This window comes from Spea bombifrons, chromosome 4, assembly GCF_027358695.1.
Source record: "Spea bombifrons isolate aSpeBom1 chromosome 4, aSpeBom1.2.pri, whole genome shotgun sequence".
Classification (NCBI taxonomy): Eukaryota; Metazoa; Chordata; class Amphibia; order Anura; family Pelobatidae; genus Spea; species Spea bombifrons.
Genome location: NC_071090.1, coordinates 70,226,731 through 70,247,163, shown reverse-complemented (window position 1 = coordinate 70,247,163; position 20,433 = coordinate 70,226,731). Strand labels below are relative to the sequence as shown.

Below are 20,433 nucleotides of genomic sequence, written 5' to 3'. Positions count from 1 at the left end.
ATGGACATGACACCTTATGAGGGAAAGAGCCATGTACTATATATTGAACATTTATCGTAAAGAGAATTACAGGGCAATGAGTGAAGCTTTAAAAGAACCCTGGTTGTGACATGTCAAAATTTTTGACACTTATGGTTAGTTGATGCTTGTAATAAGACATTGTGGTTAAGTAGGAAAATGCAGGTCAAGAGCTACAGCAAGAGCTGTGTGGGGGGTGAACGGAAATAGATCTGTGGGAAACAGAATTATGATTTTTGGATGGATTACCATTAGTCGTAATGTTTTTTGTCTTCTCTGCGCAGTTTGTGAATTTGAACGGCAGTTATATTCTCATGGACAGACATTCCAGCCACCAGGACATGGTCCCTGTCTGAGATGCACCTGCTCGGTGGGTATCGCGAAGATGCCTCATGTCCAACATTTAGTATACTGTATCCGCCTCTCTGATTTACCTCTAATCTAGGTCTCTGTCCACAGTAATGTTTTTTTTCCCATGATTAGATACTTATGGTTAAGTTTCCCATTGTTTGAGTCCATTATTGTAGTGTTGAGTGGGGGGACTAAAATTCACAGGCTTTCATACCTTCCACTTTTATCACATAGAACGGAAATGTCCGCTGTGTAGAAGAGTCATGCCCCCCCATATCCTGCCCAAACCCAGTAAGAGACCCAGAAAAATGTTGCCCAGTCTGCAAAGGTGAGTATGTAAACAGACTTTTCTGTGCGACCAGAAGTCTTTAGATAATATCCAATTGTAACCTTAATGAATGAGACTACTAAATGGTTTATAATTACAAGCTTTCACTATTTGATGCATTAAAAAAGAAAAAAAAAAGAAGGGCACTGATCTTCTTGTCCAGATTAAAAATGATTTCATTGTAAAACAAATTAATACAATGTTTTATACTCGCATATCTAAAAAAAGAACGCCTAACTGTAGAAACTAGTCATTTAGTCATTATACTTCATTCAGATACAGTAGTATGAAATATTTTGTGAATGGTTACAATTCAACTGGTCAGCAGACGATGATTAAGTCTTCAAAAACTCGACGTTGGCTGCGTAAATATTATCTCCAACAACAGAATTAAGAGTTAAATTATCATGTATTTATCAATTAATGATGTTATTAACAGCAATGCAAGCAACAATGATGTTGCAGTAATCAGCAAGAAGAGATCCCACTTTGCAGACTTGCCTTTATGTCAAATTAATATTTTAATGTATTTTCTCCTCCAGCACAGGAGTGACTCTGATTGTGTCTCTTTCTTTGTGTTTTTTTTTTTGTTTATTTATTTCCTTACATTTCATATTAAAAAGCACAAATTAAGAATGGGTTTACTTACTTTTTTGTTTGGTATTTGATGCATTGCCTTGTGTGCATATAATAAGGTATGTATGTTTTATCTGTACAAGCATGTGTCTGTGCTGGATGTCTCTTTCTCTCTCTCACTTGATGCTCTCTCTTAGTGTGTGTGCAGGATGGAGTTGAGTTCCTGGAAGGAGTGGAGTGGGAACCGGAGAGTGATCCCTGCAGTAGCTGTGCCTGTTTGAATGGTGACACCGTTTGTGGGGTTAGCCAGTGTCCACCGATAACGTGTCTGCACCCCACCCGGAGTGAAGGTGAGGGCCTCTTGTATAGAGCATCTTTGAGCATCACCAGCCCTACCTTATAGATGACCTAGGCCACAACTGCATTATTTCTCTTATTTTACTATGCAGATGTGTGTAGGAGGAGGTGCATGAAAAGTTAATGCATTTGCAGAAGAGTTGCAGTTTCAAGTGACCATTTTTATTGTGAACCAACCCTGCATTGCTTCTCCTGCAAGACAGGGTTAGCTAGACCTACATGGTTCATATTTTGTTTGGTGAGGTGTCTGATGAAATATCACCGATTTAATTAGGCATCACGCTGCCCCTGCTTACTGGGGTTGGCCAACCAAAAATATAATGAAGTTGGTGAGTTAAAACTGCAACTCTGGTGCAAGCACACCTGCTTTAGAGAATAAACAGTGTTGTTCACCTAGAACACTAAAAACCCTACTACCAGCCCTGCCTTTAAGAACTCAAAGTTAGCCTTGACAGCCTTGACAGCTCACTTCTCTGATAATTTGTCAGTCTTTGTCTTAGACTTTGATAGCACAGCTAACGTTCTGAGCTAATGTAGCACCAGAAGCTAAAGAAGATGAAGAAGCACCATAGCTAAAGAAGATTCTCTTATACTGTAATGTCTGTGCAACTAGTATTGAGAAGCATTACTCCCATACAATCAGTTTATGTATACTGGCTCACATCACTTCCCTATCGTAGGTGAATGCTGTCCAGTATGTGACACCTGCAGCTACAACCAGCGATTATACAGCAACGGTCAGATTTTCACTGATCCTGATAACCCCTGCCAGGATTGCCTGTGCCAGGTCAGTCTTTGTATACACGGCAATGAGATACCTATGCATCCAATGCTGGGAGTGGTTAATTATTTTTCTTTTTCTTCCATATGTGTGTGATACATTGATTTATCTGTATAGGATGGTACAGTCCAGTGTTCTCCTATTGTGTGTCCTCCTGTGCTGTGCTCCAAACCAGAGAGACAACCAGGTCAATGTTGCTCCAAATGTCCAGGTGAGTGTAATGGATGGCTAATGGGCAGGGACACAAAGAATGTGTAGCAAGAAACTAAATGCAGGATAGCAAAGGGAAAGGCTCATCACATGTAACTCTATTGAGTATTATGGCTCATTAAGATCATCGTAGACTGAGATGAAATGATACCTCCCTGAACTCATATCTCTCAGTTCCTACACAATGTAACCATTTCATTCATCTGGATAATGCTATCCAGAATGTAGGTACCAGGACCAGATTTTCCTAGATGGAGAGCAGTTTTCCAACCCGATTAATCAGTGCCAGGAGTGTGGGTGTCTGGATGGTCAGGTCACATGCAAAGACAGAGGTTGCCCTGGGCCCATCTGCTCTTACCCACTGCCAGGGACCTGCTGCAACAACAACTGCAATGGTAAGAGGGGGATGTCCGAGGGATGGCAGATAGATGTGGAAATATTTTAGGAGAGGTACCAGGACTAGATGGGTGGAGAAGTTTGCAGATGCAAGTCAATGACTTTATCAGACAGTTGAGGAGGGTGAGTAAGAAGCAATGTTTGGATTTGTTGAAGTGAGGCACTGTACAAAGGGACTAGTCCTGATTTAAACTGACTGCTTTATTTATGATATGTGCAATGTTAGGAGAGAGATGAAGTAAGGGGGTGTCAGTGAAATACTTGAGGATTATTGGGGATATTATTCAGGTGAACTGAAAGCAATTAAAATGCTTTTGGAATTGGTGAGGGTTTAGATGTCACAGTAAATACAGCATCTTACTGTCCCACACTCTCCTAATAGATTGTCAGCTCACAAGAGCAAGTCATTATCTCTTTCTGTACTAGTATGTCTTGTGAATGTGCATGTTGTAAATTTGTATTTTAATGATAATGATAATTTTGTATTGTAATAGCACTTTGGAATCTGCTGGTGTCATATGGATACAAAGTGATTCTAGTGCAACGTTTGAAAAGTGTTCTTATCACTGCAGCTACCAATAGAACTGCCCTGTCAATTGAGAAGACCACAATAATCACATTTTATTCATGACTATTTTTTAATTGTTATACTGCTGTTGTGTAACTATGGTTTCTATTCTTACAGGCTGTAACTATGCCGGGAAGGAATACCCCAATGGGGCAGATTTCCCTCACCCCACTGATAAGTGCAGACAGTGTCACTGCATTGTGAGTACAGATTCTGACCTTTGGCAATAGTAGAACATTTAAAGACAAATCAGTGCTTTACATGTGATATTATAAGTCGTTTGGTTACTACGTTCCTATTTTTTCACTAGAAAGAATTAGAAAGTTGTATTATTATAGGCTTGTTCGTCTCTTCAGCCCTAGTGTCATGCCTCTCTCCTTTCACTGTAGTTCTAATGTATATCTGTCTCTGTAGAATGGCAATGTGCAGTGTCTAACACAGAGATGCCCTCCACTGCTCTGTTCTGAACCATTTCCAGTCCCCGGAGAATGCTGTCCTCAGTGTCCTGGTGAGTTATTACTCTTAGGAAACATTAAATAGCTATGGTGTATATTTCTTGACTCACATGCATTCCACATTTTGCTCACCAGCACATGTAGAATGCTACCCTCAAGTATGTGGGATGTGTTACGTGACTATGCTATTCTAGTATTATTATTATTATTAATAATATTATTTATTGTAGCACTGTATGATGGGTATTGACATAAAGCATATGCCATAATTTTCCTTACTGACTTACATAACTGTGCAGTATGCAATGTGTGCTCAATAACATTTATTCATTTGATGCAGGAAGGTTAACATTTTGTATTTGTTTTTATATCTATTACATATATACTTTAATGTTTCCTCCAGCTTGTAATACAATTATTTTGACAACAGCAAAACTCTTGCATTTATTTGTTGATCCTGTTATTAAACTGTGGGTTAAAGGCTCTGCAAAGACAAGTATTAAAAAAGAGTAGTTTCTCTGGGAATGTAATCCCCTTAATTATGTTCTTCTCTCCAATACCCATCTAAAACAGCCACGTTTCATCACACATTGTGCAGTGCCTCATTAGGCTGCAAGTGTTGTTTCAGATAGAGGCAAATTCATGAATCCTTTCAATTAAGTAATACATGTAATATCTTTCCATAGTGCCACCTGCTGACTGCCCCTATGCTGGGGTCACATACAGACATATGCAGCGTTTTTATGATCCTTCAGACAAATGCCGTGACTGCATCTGCAATAATGGCACTGTGACCTGCCAGAGAAAACCCTGCGCCCCTGCACCCTGCTCACATCCCCTTCAGGGAGACTGCTGTCGTTCTTGTGATGGTAAGGTCAAACCTGAGAATCTTTTGTTTTAAAAAGGCATTATCGTTCTCCCCAGTATTTGTGGGGAAGGGCTTGATTGTGGAGGATTTGGTCATGGAAAATCAATACCCATTTAATGACAACGTGTCATAAAAAAAAACAAGTTTCTTCTTCTCCTAGAATGTTTGAGATTTTATACAGTATTGTTTGACGAAATTATATTACAGTGCTAAGTTAAAAAAGGGGCTTTGCTGTATTCACTCATAATGCCAAAGGAGACACTACCATCTAAACAAATTAAGCAGTAGCTCAGGAGCCCTATTGTAGAGCCCTGCGTGGGACTGTTTTGTTAATCCTGCCCGCTGATTTTCTCACCATTACCGCCCACTCCCGCAACGTGTGCGTTCTGCTCCCCCAACATTTGTGTCCAATCCCGCCCGCTGCCGCAACATATGTGTCCAATCCCGCCCGCTCCAGCAAACATCATTCACAAACATTCATTCACTCATTGATATACTCATTCATTCCCTCATTCACAGATACTAATAATTCACAGATACTCATTCATTCCCTCAATCACGCATACTCGTTCATATAAACTACCCCACCTCCTTACGTGAAATGCAGATTTCCCGAGCACTCCCGCAAGGCTGCCTTTGCGTTGCTCCCACAGAGTCATGTGATGTAAATTCACATGACTCCGCTGGGTTCCTGAAAGTGAACGCTGTAGGAGCAACACGAAGGCAGCCTTGCGGGATTACTGGGACCGCCCGTCCGCAACACCCGAAAAACCACCCACACCTGCAAGTCCTCTACCCTATTCTATAGGGAGCCTACTAATAGGATGTAGAAAGAACAATAAGCTGATTCCTCTGAAATGTTTATCACTATAGTATACAGTTTTCTTAAATAAACAAGTGATCAAGTATTGAGTTCCTTTTTTGACATATATTTGCCCCTTTCCTCACTTATATTAGAGTTGGATCTTATTTGTTTTGGCCTGGCATACCAAAAAACAGGGCTGGGCTGGGCTGGGGATGGCGAGGCAGGCCTAGCACTTTACTATGGTGATGAAGTAAGTGCAGCCGCACACTACGTTTCTGTGCTCACCAAGCGTGCAGCTAGCCAAACAACCTTGGGCCTCCACCTGCAGAAGGCATTGTCCCTAGTTCAAGACTTCTGAACACTCTAAAATGTTTATTTTATTTCTTCATATAAATATTATGTAATATCATGGTAACTTTATAAAATCTGCAGAATGAGGAAATGAAACAGTTTTGCGACCAAGTAAGGTTTTGAGTTGCCTGCACCTTTTTCCTCCTTGTTGCATGTAGATGACCATGCATATGTTGTGTTCTTAGGCTGCCTTCTGTCTGGGAAAGAGTTGGCCAATGGAGAGCAGTTTCCACAGCCGTCAGATCCTTGCTCTGTGTGTGTGTGCTGGGAGGGCAGCGTGAAGTGTCAGCCCAAAACCTGCCCTGTCATCCACTGCCCTTACCCCGCACCAGGGAAGTGCTGTAAGGAGTGTCAAGGTAAAGTAGAGAATACTGTTCAAATAGAGGCAACAAATAACCTTCTCATTGCACATAGAATATGGATATATTACCTCTAAGAAGATGCTTCATGGTATTAACATGTCAGTAACACATTTCAGCTTAGGCTTAGGCCACCACTCTCATCAGGGTCTAGAATGTCCCTGCTGAGCCTCTCCTGTCCTGTCAAAAGTGACCCCTACCGAAACGGAATGCCCAATCGTGCATGATTGGGCATTCTTTGAATAATGGTGTCCCTGCTGCAACAAAGTCATGGGCTTCTTGCCACAGGTTTAACGGATGTAGCAGTATGTCATAAGGAGACTGAAGAGGTTCAAGAACTCTTAGAGTATAAATTATATTGGACTTCAAACTTTAAAACTGACAACTGATGGTCCTCTTTCAATTAGATCATCAAACACAAATATGCTGGACGTTCACCAGACTGAGTCAAATGTAATTGGTAGACATCTAAAAATCTATGCTCCTTTATGTTTCATGCTCTGTAGACTGTCAGTACCTGGGAGAGGTGTACCTCAATGGGCAGGAGTTTTCTTCATCGCAGGATTCGTGCAGCCGTTGTATCTGCGCAGATGGATTTGTCACTTGTACCAAGAAGCCGTGTTACAAAGCTGGCTGCACTCACCCCAGCACCCCACCAGGAAAATGCTGCCCAGTCTGCGATGGTACGACAGGAGCAATGTTATGTGCTCCAGTAATACAGAGGGGCTGCCAGTCTCTCTTCTTTGTTTTGGAGTTTGTTACTCTTTCTTCCTCTATATTCTGTTTAAAATATTTTTATTATGATCTGTATTTGGTGTGTTTTATTCCTGCCTTCTACTGTTCCCGAACTTTTCTTAAATCTCTTTTCTGCTTGATATACAGGGTGTTCTTATAATGGAATTGTTCTGATTAATGGTCAGACTATTCCTGACCCCGCTAACCCTACCTGTTCTGAGTGTAGTTGCCGGGTGAGTAGCTGCTTTGATACATATCTGATTATGGAAATGTGAGTATTTTGTAATAAAATAGATACGTTATCAGCTGTCACGTTTACTTATATATTCTTTGTTTCTCTTTATTTAGGCTGGGTCTGTACAATGCGCACGAAAGTTATGTTCACCCACTACGTGCCCATATCCAGTAACTGGTCCATGTGACTGCCCCATATGCCAGGGTGAGACTCTCCAATGTGCCATCTTTTAGTGCATACATTGTCAGTGTTGGCACAGAACCATTGTGGAACGGCAGCTCTTAAAATCCTAATCCACAATGTTTATTTGAATATTTGCCCGCAATGCAATCATGGCAGTGGGCTAATTAATGCTTTCTAATTCCTGGAATACAATGTGTATATCTGTCACATGAAATAATAGATGTCTCCTAAAGTAAAAATAGGAAAAACATTCTGAATTAAACAATGAGTGTTTAGTTAGAATATGAATGTCTAATATGATGACAATGTTTAATGTGAATGATCTTATATTCCTGGTTCCTAAAGGTGTTGCCTGGTGGCCAAGATGGGCTTAGTGCACACTGAAAATTATTCTTTGTCGTATTTCAGTCCCAGTGAAATGTATTTTATTTGTTCTTGATATTAGGCTGCCACTTCCAAGGTCGGAACTACATAGATGGCGACGCTTTTACTTCCTCACAAAGTGAATGTGAGCAATGCCGTTGCATGGTGGGTATATAATCCAATAGCCAAGCATTACAATTCTGTTAACACTGAACTTGCACCCTGCCAACATAGCGCAGTGCCATGGTAACGCTAAACTAACTGTTTACTAAATTTATCTTAGTGTTAAACTAATTGCCACGTTTTACTTGGGCTCTTTTTTCCATATTGATTGTATGTTGTTTGACTTTGCTTGTATCCTTTCACCATAACTGACTTTCCAATGCATTGACATGTTGTGTTACCCTGGCTTATATCGTTTAATACACTTCTCCATAACCAAAATGTAATAATAAAGTGGTAATGACATTATTGGTGGTTTGAGCCACATAATAGTCTTGTGAAAGCCAACATCTGAATTTAATGACCTTTCAGAGGCAGTGTCTTTACAAACTGTAAATGCCACAGTATATATATATATATATATATATATGTGTGTGTGTGTGTGTTTGTATATATATATATATATATATATATATATATATATATATATCCACTAAACTTCTAGTCTTTTAACAGAGGGGTCATGTTACATGCACACCAAAGGCCTGCAGCGTGGTGAGCTGCCCACATCCAGCAGAGGACCCCTGTATGTGCCCAGTGTGTGATGGCTGCAACTACAATGGACAAGATTGTGTCAATGGCGAGAGCTTCCCGGACCCCGAGGATGATTGCAGTCGCTGCACCTGCAAAGTAAGATAACATGGGGGTCATGGGGAGGTGCAAAGAAAAGATAATTTAGTAAATGCTAGACTTTGTATGAGCTACACAACTTGCTTATGCTACTCAGCTGGATGTGTCTATTATCTAGAAAGAATTTCTAGAAAAGTCTGCATTTAATAAACACATTTAGAATTCTTATTCTGCATGACTGTATGCAGAATAGCTATAGGTGTAGGTTTCAGATGCTGTATGAGACATTTCCTGTTTTACCCTACAGAATGGAGAGGTGACGTGCGTGTCTTTGCCTTGTCCACGTGTGTCATGTCTGCATCCTGTGACTCCTCCAGGAGAGTGTTGCCCACGATGTACTGGAATATGTAAACACAATGGACGGACATACCAGAACGGTGATAGATTCCAACTTCCTGGGGATATTTGTACTACATGTTCCTGCCAGGTAACTATCTAGCTAATCTATGCTGTTAAGCTGATGGTGACACTATGTCTGGACATTGAAGGAGAAGTCCTATGAGGGAGGGTATAATGCAGCTTTTATACTAAATTGAATGTGTGCTCCTCTTACAGAATGAAATGGTAAAATGCCAACGTCTTCCTTGCCCCCAAGACTGCACTCACCCAGTGCCCACTGGGTCATCCTGCTGTCCTGTTTGCAATCACTGTTTCTACGAGGGACAGGAATACCCTAACCGCCAGACATTTTCCTCCGCATATGACCCCTGCCAACGCTGTGTGTGTCTTGATGGGAGTGTAACCTGCACCGGTGTGGTGTGTCCTCCTGTATTCTGTGCCAACCCACTTACTAAGCCTGGTCAATGCTGTAAGGAGTGCCCAGGTAATGGGGAAAAGTAGAAAGTAGATGGATGAGTGAGAGCTGAAAAATCAAACTGGACATCACTTGAAGTTCTTGTCCCTGAGATAACCTTAGATGACCTTAGCTTTTATTGTATTCCATGTTATCTTTTATTATGGTGCACTGTTGAAGTAAACAGTCCACAAATCATGCAATTCTAAAGGAACTTTTAACTAATCCAGAGTCATTTTAAGTATAGAAAAATGTCAAATGGAATGTTTTTTATGGTATACTGCTACAGTCCATTCAAAATGCTTTCTGTGAGATAGACTTCCCTAGTGTTTTTTGCAATAATATATGAGAATATGACGCCTATTGCTAGTATTTGTGTTTATCACTCTATCAATTTGACTATAATGTAAATGATGATATATATATATATATATATATATATATCTATATCAGTATGTACAAAATGAAAGTTAATAAGCAGTATAACACTCTTATGTTCTCTCCCCGTGTCTTTCAGTATGTCGGTATCAAGGAAAGGAATATAAAGAGGGTGCGCACTGGGTACCAGCCACTGATCCATGCCTGCAGTGCACCTGCACGGTAAATATTATACTTCAACTATCCAAAGAAGCTAAACCATGTTTATTTAAGTACCGATTTTTAGATAAAAGGCCTACAACATACTCTACACAACAAACTGTTAAAAACGGATATAAAGAGACTGAATCTCAGACACCAAATCAGCAAATTAGCAGTATGTAATTATTATATACCCATTTCAAGTAAATAATTATTCACGTGAATGTGTTATGCACTAGGAATTCCCTACATGTCGTAGTTCTTTGCTTGTATAATTTCCGAGCATTGTGTGTGATGGTCTTGGTTTCTCTGAGGTGGACTGAGAGAAGAAGGGGTTTTTGAGTGTCGGCATTTTTCTTCCAGGCAGGAAGCGTGCGCTGTGAGCCTCCCTCTTGCCCGTCACTGCCATGCACCCAACAGGTGACCGACCCAGGAGCTTGCTGCCCTCGATGTAGGGGTGAGTTCTGCCCAGTCTAGTATGGACTACGCAGTCCTCAGTGTCTTACTGTAGCCTGCATGCATGCTTATAGCTTTAGTTTATGAGCTTTGGGATTTGACAAGAATAAGGTCATATAGTGTAGGGTTCTATCTTCATACCATCTTGTATGCCAAACCCACTCTGTAGATACGCTTTAGAACACAAGAGTGTTGTAGTATTATAAAGTGCTGCTTTAAATGTATGTAGCTTTATCTGATGACTAGATTGTAATTGTTCAAGTCTCACATGATAATACTTTGTCTTATAGCCAAGCACCTCTTTCTGTGCAAGTGTCATCCAGTATGAATTGTGGTAATCCAGTGTATAATTTGTCCTCTTTACTGCAGCATATACGAGAAACATTTCTACAAGTTTATTTATATGTTGCAGGGTGTGTATATCATGGCCGGGAATACAAAGACAACAGTAATTGGCTCTCCAGCCTGGATCGTTGCATGTCCTGTATGTGTGTAGATGGCATAACAACTTGCTCCAAAATAGAGTGCGTTATTTCTTGCTCCAATCAAATCACACTCCCAGGGGAATGCTGCCCACTATGTGCAGGTGAATACGTCTGTGCGGTATTCTCCAGTGTTTCCATGTATTTATCACTTTGCTTTGGCGCTTTGTCCTAGTTCCTCATTGCTTGTATGTCCCTCTGTGACGAGCTATTTCTGTGCATTTCTTTCAGACTGTATTTCTAATAGTAAAGTGTATGTTACTGGGGAGAGTTTTCATCCGTCTGATGATCCTTGTGAGATCTGTACTTGTGAAGTAAGTAATGACTCTGTATAGCCATTAAACTGCACATCTTAATGAGGCGCACTATATAGAGCAGATGAGGTCTCCATTATAAAGACTGCACATTAGATAATTACAACTTGGAAATGTAGTTACTGTCCCTGATTAATATTACAGCAACAGCATTAGGTTTTGATTCCGCATACATTACACACACACATGATATATATATATATATATATATATGTGTGTGTGTATAAGTTATATATATATATATATATACACACATAATATAACAGGAGGTTATGCAACTTGTTTGCTGTGTGATGATCCAATGATACACCTCCTTTACAAAATGTAATATTGTTACAGATTAGTTTTTTGCTTTTCAGTAACTTATCAATTAGTTTCATCCTTATATTTAGCGTTTGCCAGATGGCCGCCAGTATCGACGTTGCAGCAGGAAACAGTGCCCTAGCCTACTGGACTGTCCCCGGAGTCACATTCTTCCTCCTGCCCCTGGCCAGTGCTGTGCTAGTTGTGCCCGTGAGTGTTGGACTACTAAGCACAATGACATGCTTTAGGTAATGTCTAGGCCAGTTTCTGACTTTTGGCTTGTCCAATTTACAGAGGCTCTTAGTAACTGCACAGACTCTATGGTGGGCAATGAGATCCAGGCAACAGATGATCCCTGTTATACTTGTCATTGCAAGGTACTGATAAAATACTCTTGTTTGTTATTACCGACCAATTGCATTGTAATATACATGGCACAATTTAAAAAAACAAAAACATTTATAATAATATGACTTGTATTGCTCTCCTAAGGATCTGACGTGGATTTGTGTTCATCGCCCCTGTCCCATCCTAAGCTGCCCTCGATCAGAGCAAGTCACCCTCCCTGGATCTTGCTGCCCTTCCTGCAAAGGTAAGAACCAAACCTCCTATGTACTCAAATCCATTACTGGAGTAAACATTCCCTTATCTTTCTTTCTGAATCAAAATCTCTGTCCCCAACCTAATTTTAGAGATTTTTCCTCCTTATGGTTGTCTTCACCAGCTCCCTTAATCATACTCTGTGTAGATAAAGAAGTAAAGAGCATAACACACATTGAGTATTCTTCTTCATCCCGCAGAGTGCCTGGTGGAGAATGAAGGACATCGGGTTCCTGATGGAGAAACCTGGAGAGATAGACAAGATCCTTGTGTGACCTGCACTTGCACTGTTAGTCCTATATTGACATACACTATTAGTTTCAAATATCTAATTTAAGCAATTAAGAATACTAATGGAAAACAAGGACTATAGTTGTTTTCCCATTAAGTAACATGCCACAAGCAATGTTAAAAGTGCCTTTCGCAGCTTTAATTTGTGCGTGCTAAATGGCATATGTCTATTGAGTGTACTCACAAAAGAGATAGTTGACAGGGGAGTTGACAGCACTATACATAATGAAGATACAACCCCAGAGAGCGTCCCCTGTAGGAAGAGCTTGGTAGGCCTTGTATAATGTACAGTTAAATCAGTGAGATTTATTCAAACTCTCCTCGTCCGTTGAATTATGCTTTATACAGGGGCAGCTCAGTCCTTTTTGCTAGGGAAAATTGCCAGTGTTGGCACTTCATAATGAATAGTGAAGTGAGTGTGCTAAAACCACAACTGTCCAGCAAACTCTCTAGCCAACTTTCTCTTTATTGAACACCTTTTTGACTACCCAAAGCAGTACAAAATACCCCATCCTTCAGCATATAATATTCAGAACATAAGCCAACTAGTCAGTTCTTAATCATTCTGCACACGGATGTTGGCAGCTTTCTCAGTGTTTTGCTTTTCTTGGTATTAAAAGTTGTTGTTTTTGTTGCTGTAATGTGACCATCACCTCTGAACACCTCTTTGAAATGTCATTAACAGAATATGATGGTAATTAGCAGTCATACTGGGCAGAGCTTAATATGAACATTAGACATCAACACTCTGATTGGGCCTTCAACTTCAGCTTTTCCCAGAATGACCAATCTGTTTCTGTTTACACCTTTTGCATCCTTTTTTTACATATATAGATCCTGTTTTATTTAAACACACCACTCCGATGTTATTTGGTTTCTTCAGTAAATATTGCATCATATTGTGCCATGTTCTGACTAGTACCTAGAGTTGAGTATAACTTGTTCCTAATTCTCTTCTTCTCGCTAAACATATCTCTTATTGTATAGTGGCAGTCACTTTTCATTCCTGCCAAGCACTGATAGCCTCCAGATGTCTTGTCTCTGTTTTATTACGCTGTTGTGTACCCTTTCTCATCTTTACAAGGTATAATCTGGCCATATCTTGTATCCTGCAGCTGGGGCATGTGGAATGTCAGATAGAGGAATGTCCTCCAACACAGTGTCAGCCTGGAGAGCTAAGGGTCAAGACGCCTGGGACGTGCTGCCATGTCTGTCAAGGTATGCATTGCTCCTCTAGATTATGACTTTGCAAATGTGTGATGTGTTGGTTTGTCTCTGTCAATTTAATTCTGCTTTACACTATGCATTAATGATATTGTTGTAGTGAGGCCAGGCACCACTGATGGAGGTCATACAGCTGTTATTTGCTCCCATGGTTGAACATCTTTCCCTAGGTATTACTGTGATCTAAAACCGGAGTGCCATATTTGTCAGGATAACACAGTGAGGATGCTTGTTCTCGTTTTCTTCTTCCTATAGCTCCTGCTGTTTCCTGCTGGTATCAAGGCCAAAGGTTCCTCTCCAACGAGCACTGGCAGGTGGATGAGTGTACAGCCTGCACCTGTGTATCAGGGGACGTGCACTGTCATAGCGAGAGATGTCCTCAAGTGTCTTGCACAGCGGTGAGTCCTAAAACTAGACAATAGGCGTAATATTTCTGTAGATTACCCTTCCATTTACACAGCAGTAGTTTGCATTAGTGAAGCTGTAGATATCAGTTTGTTCCTTAAGTCTGGGATAAATAAAATGTACAGTTCAAAATGTTTTGATGCGGTGAGACCTCCAGTAGATTATAGTGTTGTCTATGTTCTATCACTTTGTTTTCCTTAGGATGAGACTCCAGCTCTTATCCCTGGGATGTGTTGCCCACACTGTATTCCCCGGCCTGCCACTTGTATTGCTTTTGGAGATCCTCACTACAGGACCTTCGATGGGAAGATGTACCACTTCCAGGGAAGCTGCACCTATGTCCTGAGTGAAGATTGTGAAGGAGGAGATTTCAGGTTGTAACCTATCTGTTATGATGATATTTTCAGAGCTATCTTTGCATTTTTGCAATTTTGTGTACAGCTGTTTGTCCAATAAGTGATAAATGTTAATTTTATATAAAACTTGCCAATTTTCTTTCAGCATTCATGTGACAAATGATGACCGTGGGCAGCGTGGTGTGTCCTGGACCAAGGAAGCGACTGTGCTAATAGGGGATGCTGTGGTTCATCTCCTACAGGACTGGGTTGTGATGGTAAGGAGAGGTGGCAAACTGGGTACACACCCATGATTGAGAGGATAGCAAAGGTGTATGAGTGAGTGTATGACTTACTTTCCACTAAATTGATACATTTATACCAGCCATCATACCCTAAAAGGCCACCCTGGATGTGTCTGTGTCAAGAGAAAATGCAGAAGCATGTACACAATATAGATTGTATCTGCCAAGTAAGCAGTTTTCAGAAACAGTCTAGACCCAAAACTGTATTCATATATTTAATACATGTTGAAGGTTATTTTCATGGACTCCAATGGATTTTTTGCTGTCTGCACATTTGTGAATGCATTCCTTAGTTACTGCAGTTAGAAAATTAGACTTCTGTCTCATTTAACTTCTTCCCTGTCTGCCTCTACTGAAATCGGTAAGAAACAGTATGTAAACTTTTTTTGTACAAGCTCAGAAACACTCTGATTGAAGATCATTTGTTCCTTTAGTCTGATGATTTTGCCTGCTAAAAGTGACCACATATAAAGTAAGTAGATGTTAAATAATGCAAAATCAATAGTGTATGAGTGAAAATGAATGTACGGTAATTGTACTTGCCAATGTTTTGCAAGACCAACCATTTCCAACTATAGTGTTCTGTGCTACCAAGACATTTGTTTTATTGTTTAAATATATATTTTGATGATTTTATGGTTTTTACACATTCATATATTTCAATATTTTTTGGTCCACAGGTGGATTATCAAACAGTAGAGCTGCCTTTCCTTAAGGAACCTTATATTTACATAGAAAGGAAAACAAATACAATCTTACTGAATAGTAACATTGGTGTAAAGGTAAGTAAGTTTTTTTCACTCCACTACCATCACCTAGTGAAAACTAAGGCAAAACACGTACTAAAAGTAGATGGATGCGCTAGAGGGCATATAATGAGGGTATAGTGCGTGGCAAGAGCTCCCTCTAGTGGAAGTGAGGTGATAAATAACTCAATGGCACATGAACAGACAGGCTGTATTGGAGGCACTGGATAAATGAGCAGCGATGCTCTGGTGGAGGCACAGGCATTAACCAGGCGATGGCAATACATAATTCATAAAGAAACACTCTCTGTAGGTTGGTGGCATTGTTAAAGTGTAATCCTATCTTTTAGAAAAATACGAGGGACTGAATATTCTTCATGTGATGACTTATTAAGAATATTGGGAAGACTTTGCATATGTATTGTTTGTCTTGATTTTCTTCTACCCACAATCTCTGAAGATGTGCCCAACGCCTCCCTTCTTTCTTTGTGACACACCATTCAGGTGCAGTGGAATGGACGCTCTCACTTGGAGGTCAGTGTCCCTGGTACATACCGTGATCACCTGTGTGGCCTGTGTGGGAATTTCAACAATTATCCTCAGGATGACTTCCGGGACAGAAGGGGACAGATCCAGCTCTCAGAAGCAGCCTTTGGGAACAGCTGGAAGGTGAGTGTGTGTGTGAAATAGGCATAATGGTAATGTTTTACAGTGATATCATCTCACTTCCTACTACTCAGCCCCCAGAGGTGCAAAGGCTATGATTGGGTGCAAACATTATACATCAAGTTGCCCATGAAGATTAATCATGAAAGTACGTGCTCTTTTCTGAACCAGGTGCAGAGCAGTAATGATTCTGCCAGTGGCTGCTGGGATGGTCAGGATGTGGACCCATGTAAGCAGGCGGGGTATCGTGCTAGAAAAGAAGCCAATGGACGTTGCAAGCTGTTGAAGTCCAGTGTATTTGAGCCCTGCCATCGAGTGGTCCCACCAGAGATGTTCTTTGCATCCTGTGTTTATGACCTCTGTGCCTGTGGACCGGGCGATGAGTGTTTATGTGATGCACTGGAGGCCTATGCATCAGAGTGCAGAGAGGCTGGAGTCATCCTGCAGTGGAGATCTCCTGCGCTATGCGGTAATAATACTCTATATACCTCTATATTTTCTTCTTTACCTAGAAACAAACACCTGTGAATAAATATATGTTTATCTTTTAAGACTAATAATAACTGTAGATTCCCTAAAATGTGTTTTAAAAAATCCCATATACGGCTCTCCTGCTGAATGAATTAGAAGCATTATAAGTTTGTTAAGCCCAATGGAGACCTAAACATTGTTTAGGAATCCAATGCTGCCCTCATATTTAGAGTTAAATGTTATAATAAAGATTATCTTTTTTTTTTTCTTCCTACAGCGGTTGGCTGTCCTCATGACAGAGGCTATGTGTTTGATGAGTGTGGTCCTCCTTGTCCCAAAACTTGTTTTAACAAGGATGTCCCGCTTGGTGTCCTGGAGTCTCACTGTTTCAAGCCTTGTGTCCCTGGTTGTCAATGTCCTGCAGGGTTGGTGGAACATGAGTCTCACTGCATTCCTCCAGAATCCTGTCCAAAAATTATCCATGGGAACCTGTGAGTTCAACTACCTAGCGGACACTGAGAACTTGAGTGTAGTTTGGTTGTGTTAATCAACCATCATCTACACCATCTGTCATGCATCAGATGACAATGGGATTATATTTAATATGTGTCTTCTTCAGTATCCTTCTATCATTTCTCATCCATCGTATTTTCCAGATTAATTTAAATGTCTCGTTTGGCCTGGCGACCTTTTATACATGCAGCAAGTAAGAAACCAAACCAGGTCACCGCATTCCACTACTTCTCAGGTGAAAGAAGAAGAATGTTTTGCACTATGGTCCCTTAATGGACAACAATTCACAAAACATGAAACAATGTTGAGAGTTTTTTAAGTTTTATTTTTATGAAATAAGCCTAGCACTGTGCCTGTTTGTTAAATATAAAGCTAATTCTCTAGAAAACACACATGTACATTTGGTTGACAATATGAACATGTCAACTGGACAATTAGCAACCACTTTTTCAATCAAAAGTACAAAGCTTTTGACATCCTAGGTATATAAGGATTTAAGCACAATTACCCCATATATAGTTTTCAGCATATCAACCATGAACCATTTCAATAAAATTACAGAAAACTATTTTACAGTTAAAACTGGTTTCTTTGTAGAGACTGCTTGAATATTCTTTAAAATACGTATATAATTTCACATACATACTGGTTGCTAGCCATTTTCTGGTAAAAGATAAAACTCTGGTAGAAACATTATATATTCAATACATAAGTCATTTTAGATAACCTTGAAATGTGCTTCGGCCTTGGGGTATGTGTCGTCCATGAAGCATTTTTGTTGGTAAATTAACTGTTTTAAGAAGCTTGATATTGTTTTAAGTAACAGCTGAATTAACAATCCTCATAATAAAGTTCAATGCCATCAGAACCTGGATGGACAAATTCGTTTTTGGTTGTTTTAGTTTGGAAAAATGTTTAGAAGCCCCTATATATATTTTTTAAAAGGCTGGAGTATATATTTGTTTCTTTTTTTGGAAGCCTCCTTACAATGTATAATTTAAACACTTGAGGAACAGTAGAAATGTACGTCTAATACTTAATGTCATAGAGTCATAGAGCCACACATGTGCTGCGAGGATGTTGGTTACCTCCTAAATAATCCAAATTAGATATATTCTCTTGATACCCCTTTCTATCCCATATACAACTGTGCAGATGATACTAAAAATAAAAAGATATGTCCTTGAAAAAAATAATAATGTAATGATGTACGTGGCAGAAATTTTATTAGAAGAAAGGTTAATATTTTGCTTTCTGTAACATGGTTATTATTCTTCATATGCGGCATATAAATGTTAAATCATGGAGAGGAGCCCGAAGTTTAAGGTGTGTAGTTTCCTGTGGCTAGTCTAGCCCCTAAACATGGCCACGTGGCTGTGCTCGGATGGGAATCTGCTGCTCACTACCTTTTTCTAACTATGTGAAAACCACTGTTTTTTTATATAAAGATTTCTATATTTATATACCCACTTTGTATTACTTTGCATTCAAAAGATTTTCATTTGCCTGATTGTATTTATTGCTTGATAATGTAAACTTCCCATAATAAATAAAAATTGGGTTAATTCTTGAGTGTGTATGAGAGTTGGCCTAGGATTATGTGTCTGCCTTTTATTCTATACAAACCATATATATCCAGATACATCTAGTTAAAATGCTTTATACAGATACGCTAGAAACATAGTTCCACATCTGTTATATATTATTTACATTGACCATCATATTTACTGGCATATCCTCTACTTGATCAATTTTTACTCTGGACTCTATGCATGCAAGATAAAACCCAATTATTGCAATATTAAGACATCTATAATCAACCCAGCTCTAAATTCATTAATGTGCAAGGTTTTATTATTGAAGGACACAAGTAACGTAATTTTTTGGTTCCTTACCCTCTGTTACGTGGGCTCCCTGATCTGCTAGTGTGCATATACCTCTGAGTATAACACATGGCTGGAATTGCGTTCACCTAAGCAATCTACCTACATACAGCTGATTCAATCATATTCAGTATCATCAATGCAAGATATAAAGAGCTCTGAGCCTTTCACAGAATTACCTGCATGAGTTAGAGACCAACAAACGTTACGTTTTGTGAATTCTGAGCAGTAGTTTTTAATACAGGCCCCAATTAGTGTAAGAGGATTTTATTTTGATTGCTCTGTATTGTGGAAGGGGTTTATCCTCTTTTTGCACGCTATAACCATACAAAATCTTTGGCTAGATGCCTTTTGCAGCTTTGTCCGCACGCATCACAGCTGTTCCTATCATGCTCTGTTGGAAGCTGTAGGCAGGTTGAACAATCAGGGTCATGTAATTTAAACTGTTATGTTTATATTAGTACCAGCAGAATCTGTAGAGCCATGAACTCTGGGTGTCATGTTTTTGTACCTATGTTTTTCACTGAAATTTCCACAATGGATCTGAGTCCTAGAACAAGTAGCCTAAAGAAGGTTTAGCTTCTTTAGCTAGAAAAAAACAAGGAAGCTGAATTTTACTCAACAGTACTAGTATGCATTTAGTCATGCTAATGCAGCATTCAAGTTTCAGTAGTTGTCCCTACGAGTCCCATTCCTTAGCTCTGAGGGCGATTTCCCGTTGTATGAAGCCCCCGACACTGGTTTTTGGGTTGCAGCTGGCATGGGTGAAATTGCGAGTTTGTTCCAGCCAGGAAGAATACATCTCCATGCCGTTCCCCACCACTTCTGGGCTGATCTTCTTGCCAGAGCTGCCGTAGAAGACTGAGAATGGAGGTGGGTGGCCACCGACATCCACCTCCTGGTTTTCCTTCGTCAAGGTGTCAGGTCCCAGCAGGGAATACTCTGATGCCAACCGGAAGACGGGGTTACCAGGTGAAGGTCCAGGAATCCACTGCGCGCCAATCTCGATGAAGCCCTTACCCGTTCCAAGACATTTACACACAGAAAATCCTAGCCAATGAAACAGGCTGCATACCTCCCACCAGCCCCGTGTAACTGCCCCACAGTCCCCCATGGGCATTGAAAATCATGTAAGGTAGTCCCCTCCCCCCACACCAATGCGGTAAATTTTGTTATTTTTTTGGAAGCTGATCATTTTTTTTGTGTCTGTAAATTTTATTTATTTTTTTAAAGAAAAAAAATGACATATTTCACAATAAAAGTCTCTTGTGAATTT

The 20,433-nt window shown here is 40.0% G+C and overlaps 1 protein-coding gene across 1 annotated transcript in view; it reads left to right on the top strand.

Annotated features, from left to right (window-relative positions):
- The window catches only part of KCP (kielin cysteine rich BMP regulator), a 42,155-nt gene extending 23,311 nt beyond the window's left edge, over nt 1–18,844 (top strand). The window contains exons 22-54 of the mRNA XM_053464350.1: nt 303–388; nt 604–697; nt 1,471–1,623; nt 2,311–2,417; nt 2,529–2,622; nt 2,843–3,016; nt 3,703–3,785; nt 4,000–4,093; nt 4,727–4,909; nt 6,250–6,420; nt 6,930–7,106; nt 7,306–7,391; nt 7,507–7,597; nt 8,022–8,104; nt 8,618–8,791; nt 9,039–9,218; nt 9,347–9,614; nt 10,102–10,184; nt 10,527–10,620; nt 11,032–11,205; nt 11,333–11,415; nt 11,808–11,928; nt 12,013–12,095; nt 12,211–12,310; nt 12,519–12,607; nt 13,725–13,827; nt 14,089–14,231; nt 14,440–14,612; nt 14,740–14,851; nt 15,559–15,660; nt 16,129–16,293; nt 16,462–16,759; nt 17,039–18,844. Coding sequence (XP_053320325.1) covers nt 303–388; nt 604–697; nt 1,471–1,623; nt 2,311–2,417; nt 2,529–2,622; nt 2,843–3,016; nt 3,703–3,785; nt 4,000–4,093; nt 4,727–4,909; nt 6,250–6,420; nt 6,930–7,106; nt 7,306–7,391; nt 7,507–7,597; nt 8,022–8,104; nt 8,618–8,791; nt 9,039–9,218; nt 9,347–9,614; nt 10,102–10,184; nt 10,527–10,620; nt 11,032–11,205; nt 11,333–11,415; nt 11,808–11,928; nt 12,013–12,095; nt 12,211–12,310; nt 12,519–12,607; nt 13,725–13,827; nt 14,089–14,231; nt 14,440–14,612; nt 14,740–14,851; nt 15,559–15,660; nt 16,129–16,293; nt 16,462–16,759; nt 17,039–17,256 — 4,439 coding nt within the window. The 3' untranslated portion in view covers nt 17,257–18,844. The remainder of the gene's footprint in view (nt 1–302; nt 389–603; nt 698–1,470; nt 1,624–2,310; nt 2,418–2,528; nt 2,623–2,842; nt 3,017–3,702; nt 3,786–3,999; nt 4,094–4,726; nt 4,910–6,249; nt 6,421–6,929; nt 7,107–7,305; nt 7,392–7,506; nt 7,598–8,021; nt 8,105–8,617; nt 8,792–9,038; nt 9,219–9,346; nt 9,615–10,101; nt 10,185–10,526; nt 10,621–11,031; nt 11,206–11,332; nt 11,416–11,807; nt 11,929–12,012; nt 12,096–12,210; nt 12,311–12,518; nt 12,608–13,724; nt 13,828–14,088; nt 14,232–14,439; nt 14,613–14,739; nt 14,852–15,558; nt 15,661–16,128; nt 16,294–16,461; nt 16,760–17,038) is intronic.
- The last annotated feature ends 1,589 nt before the right edge of the window (nt 18,845–20,433 follow it).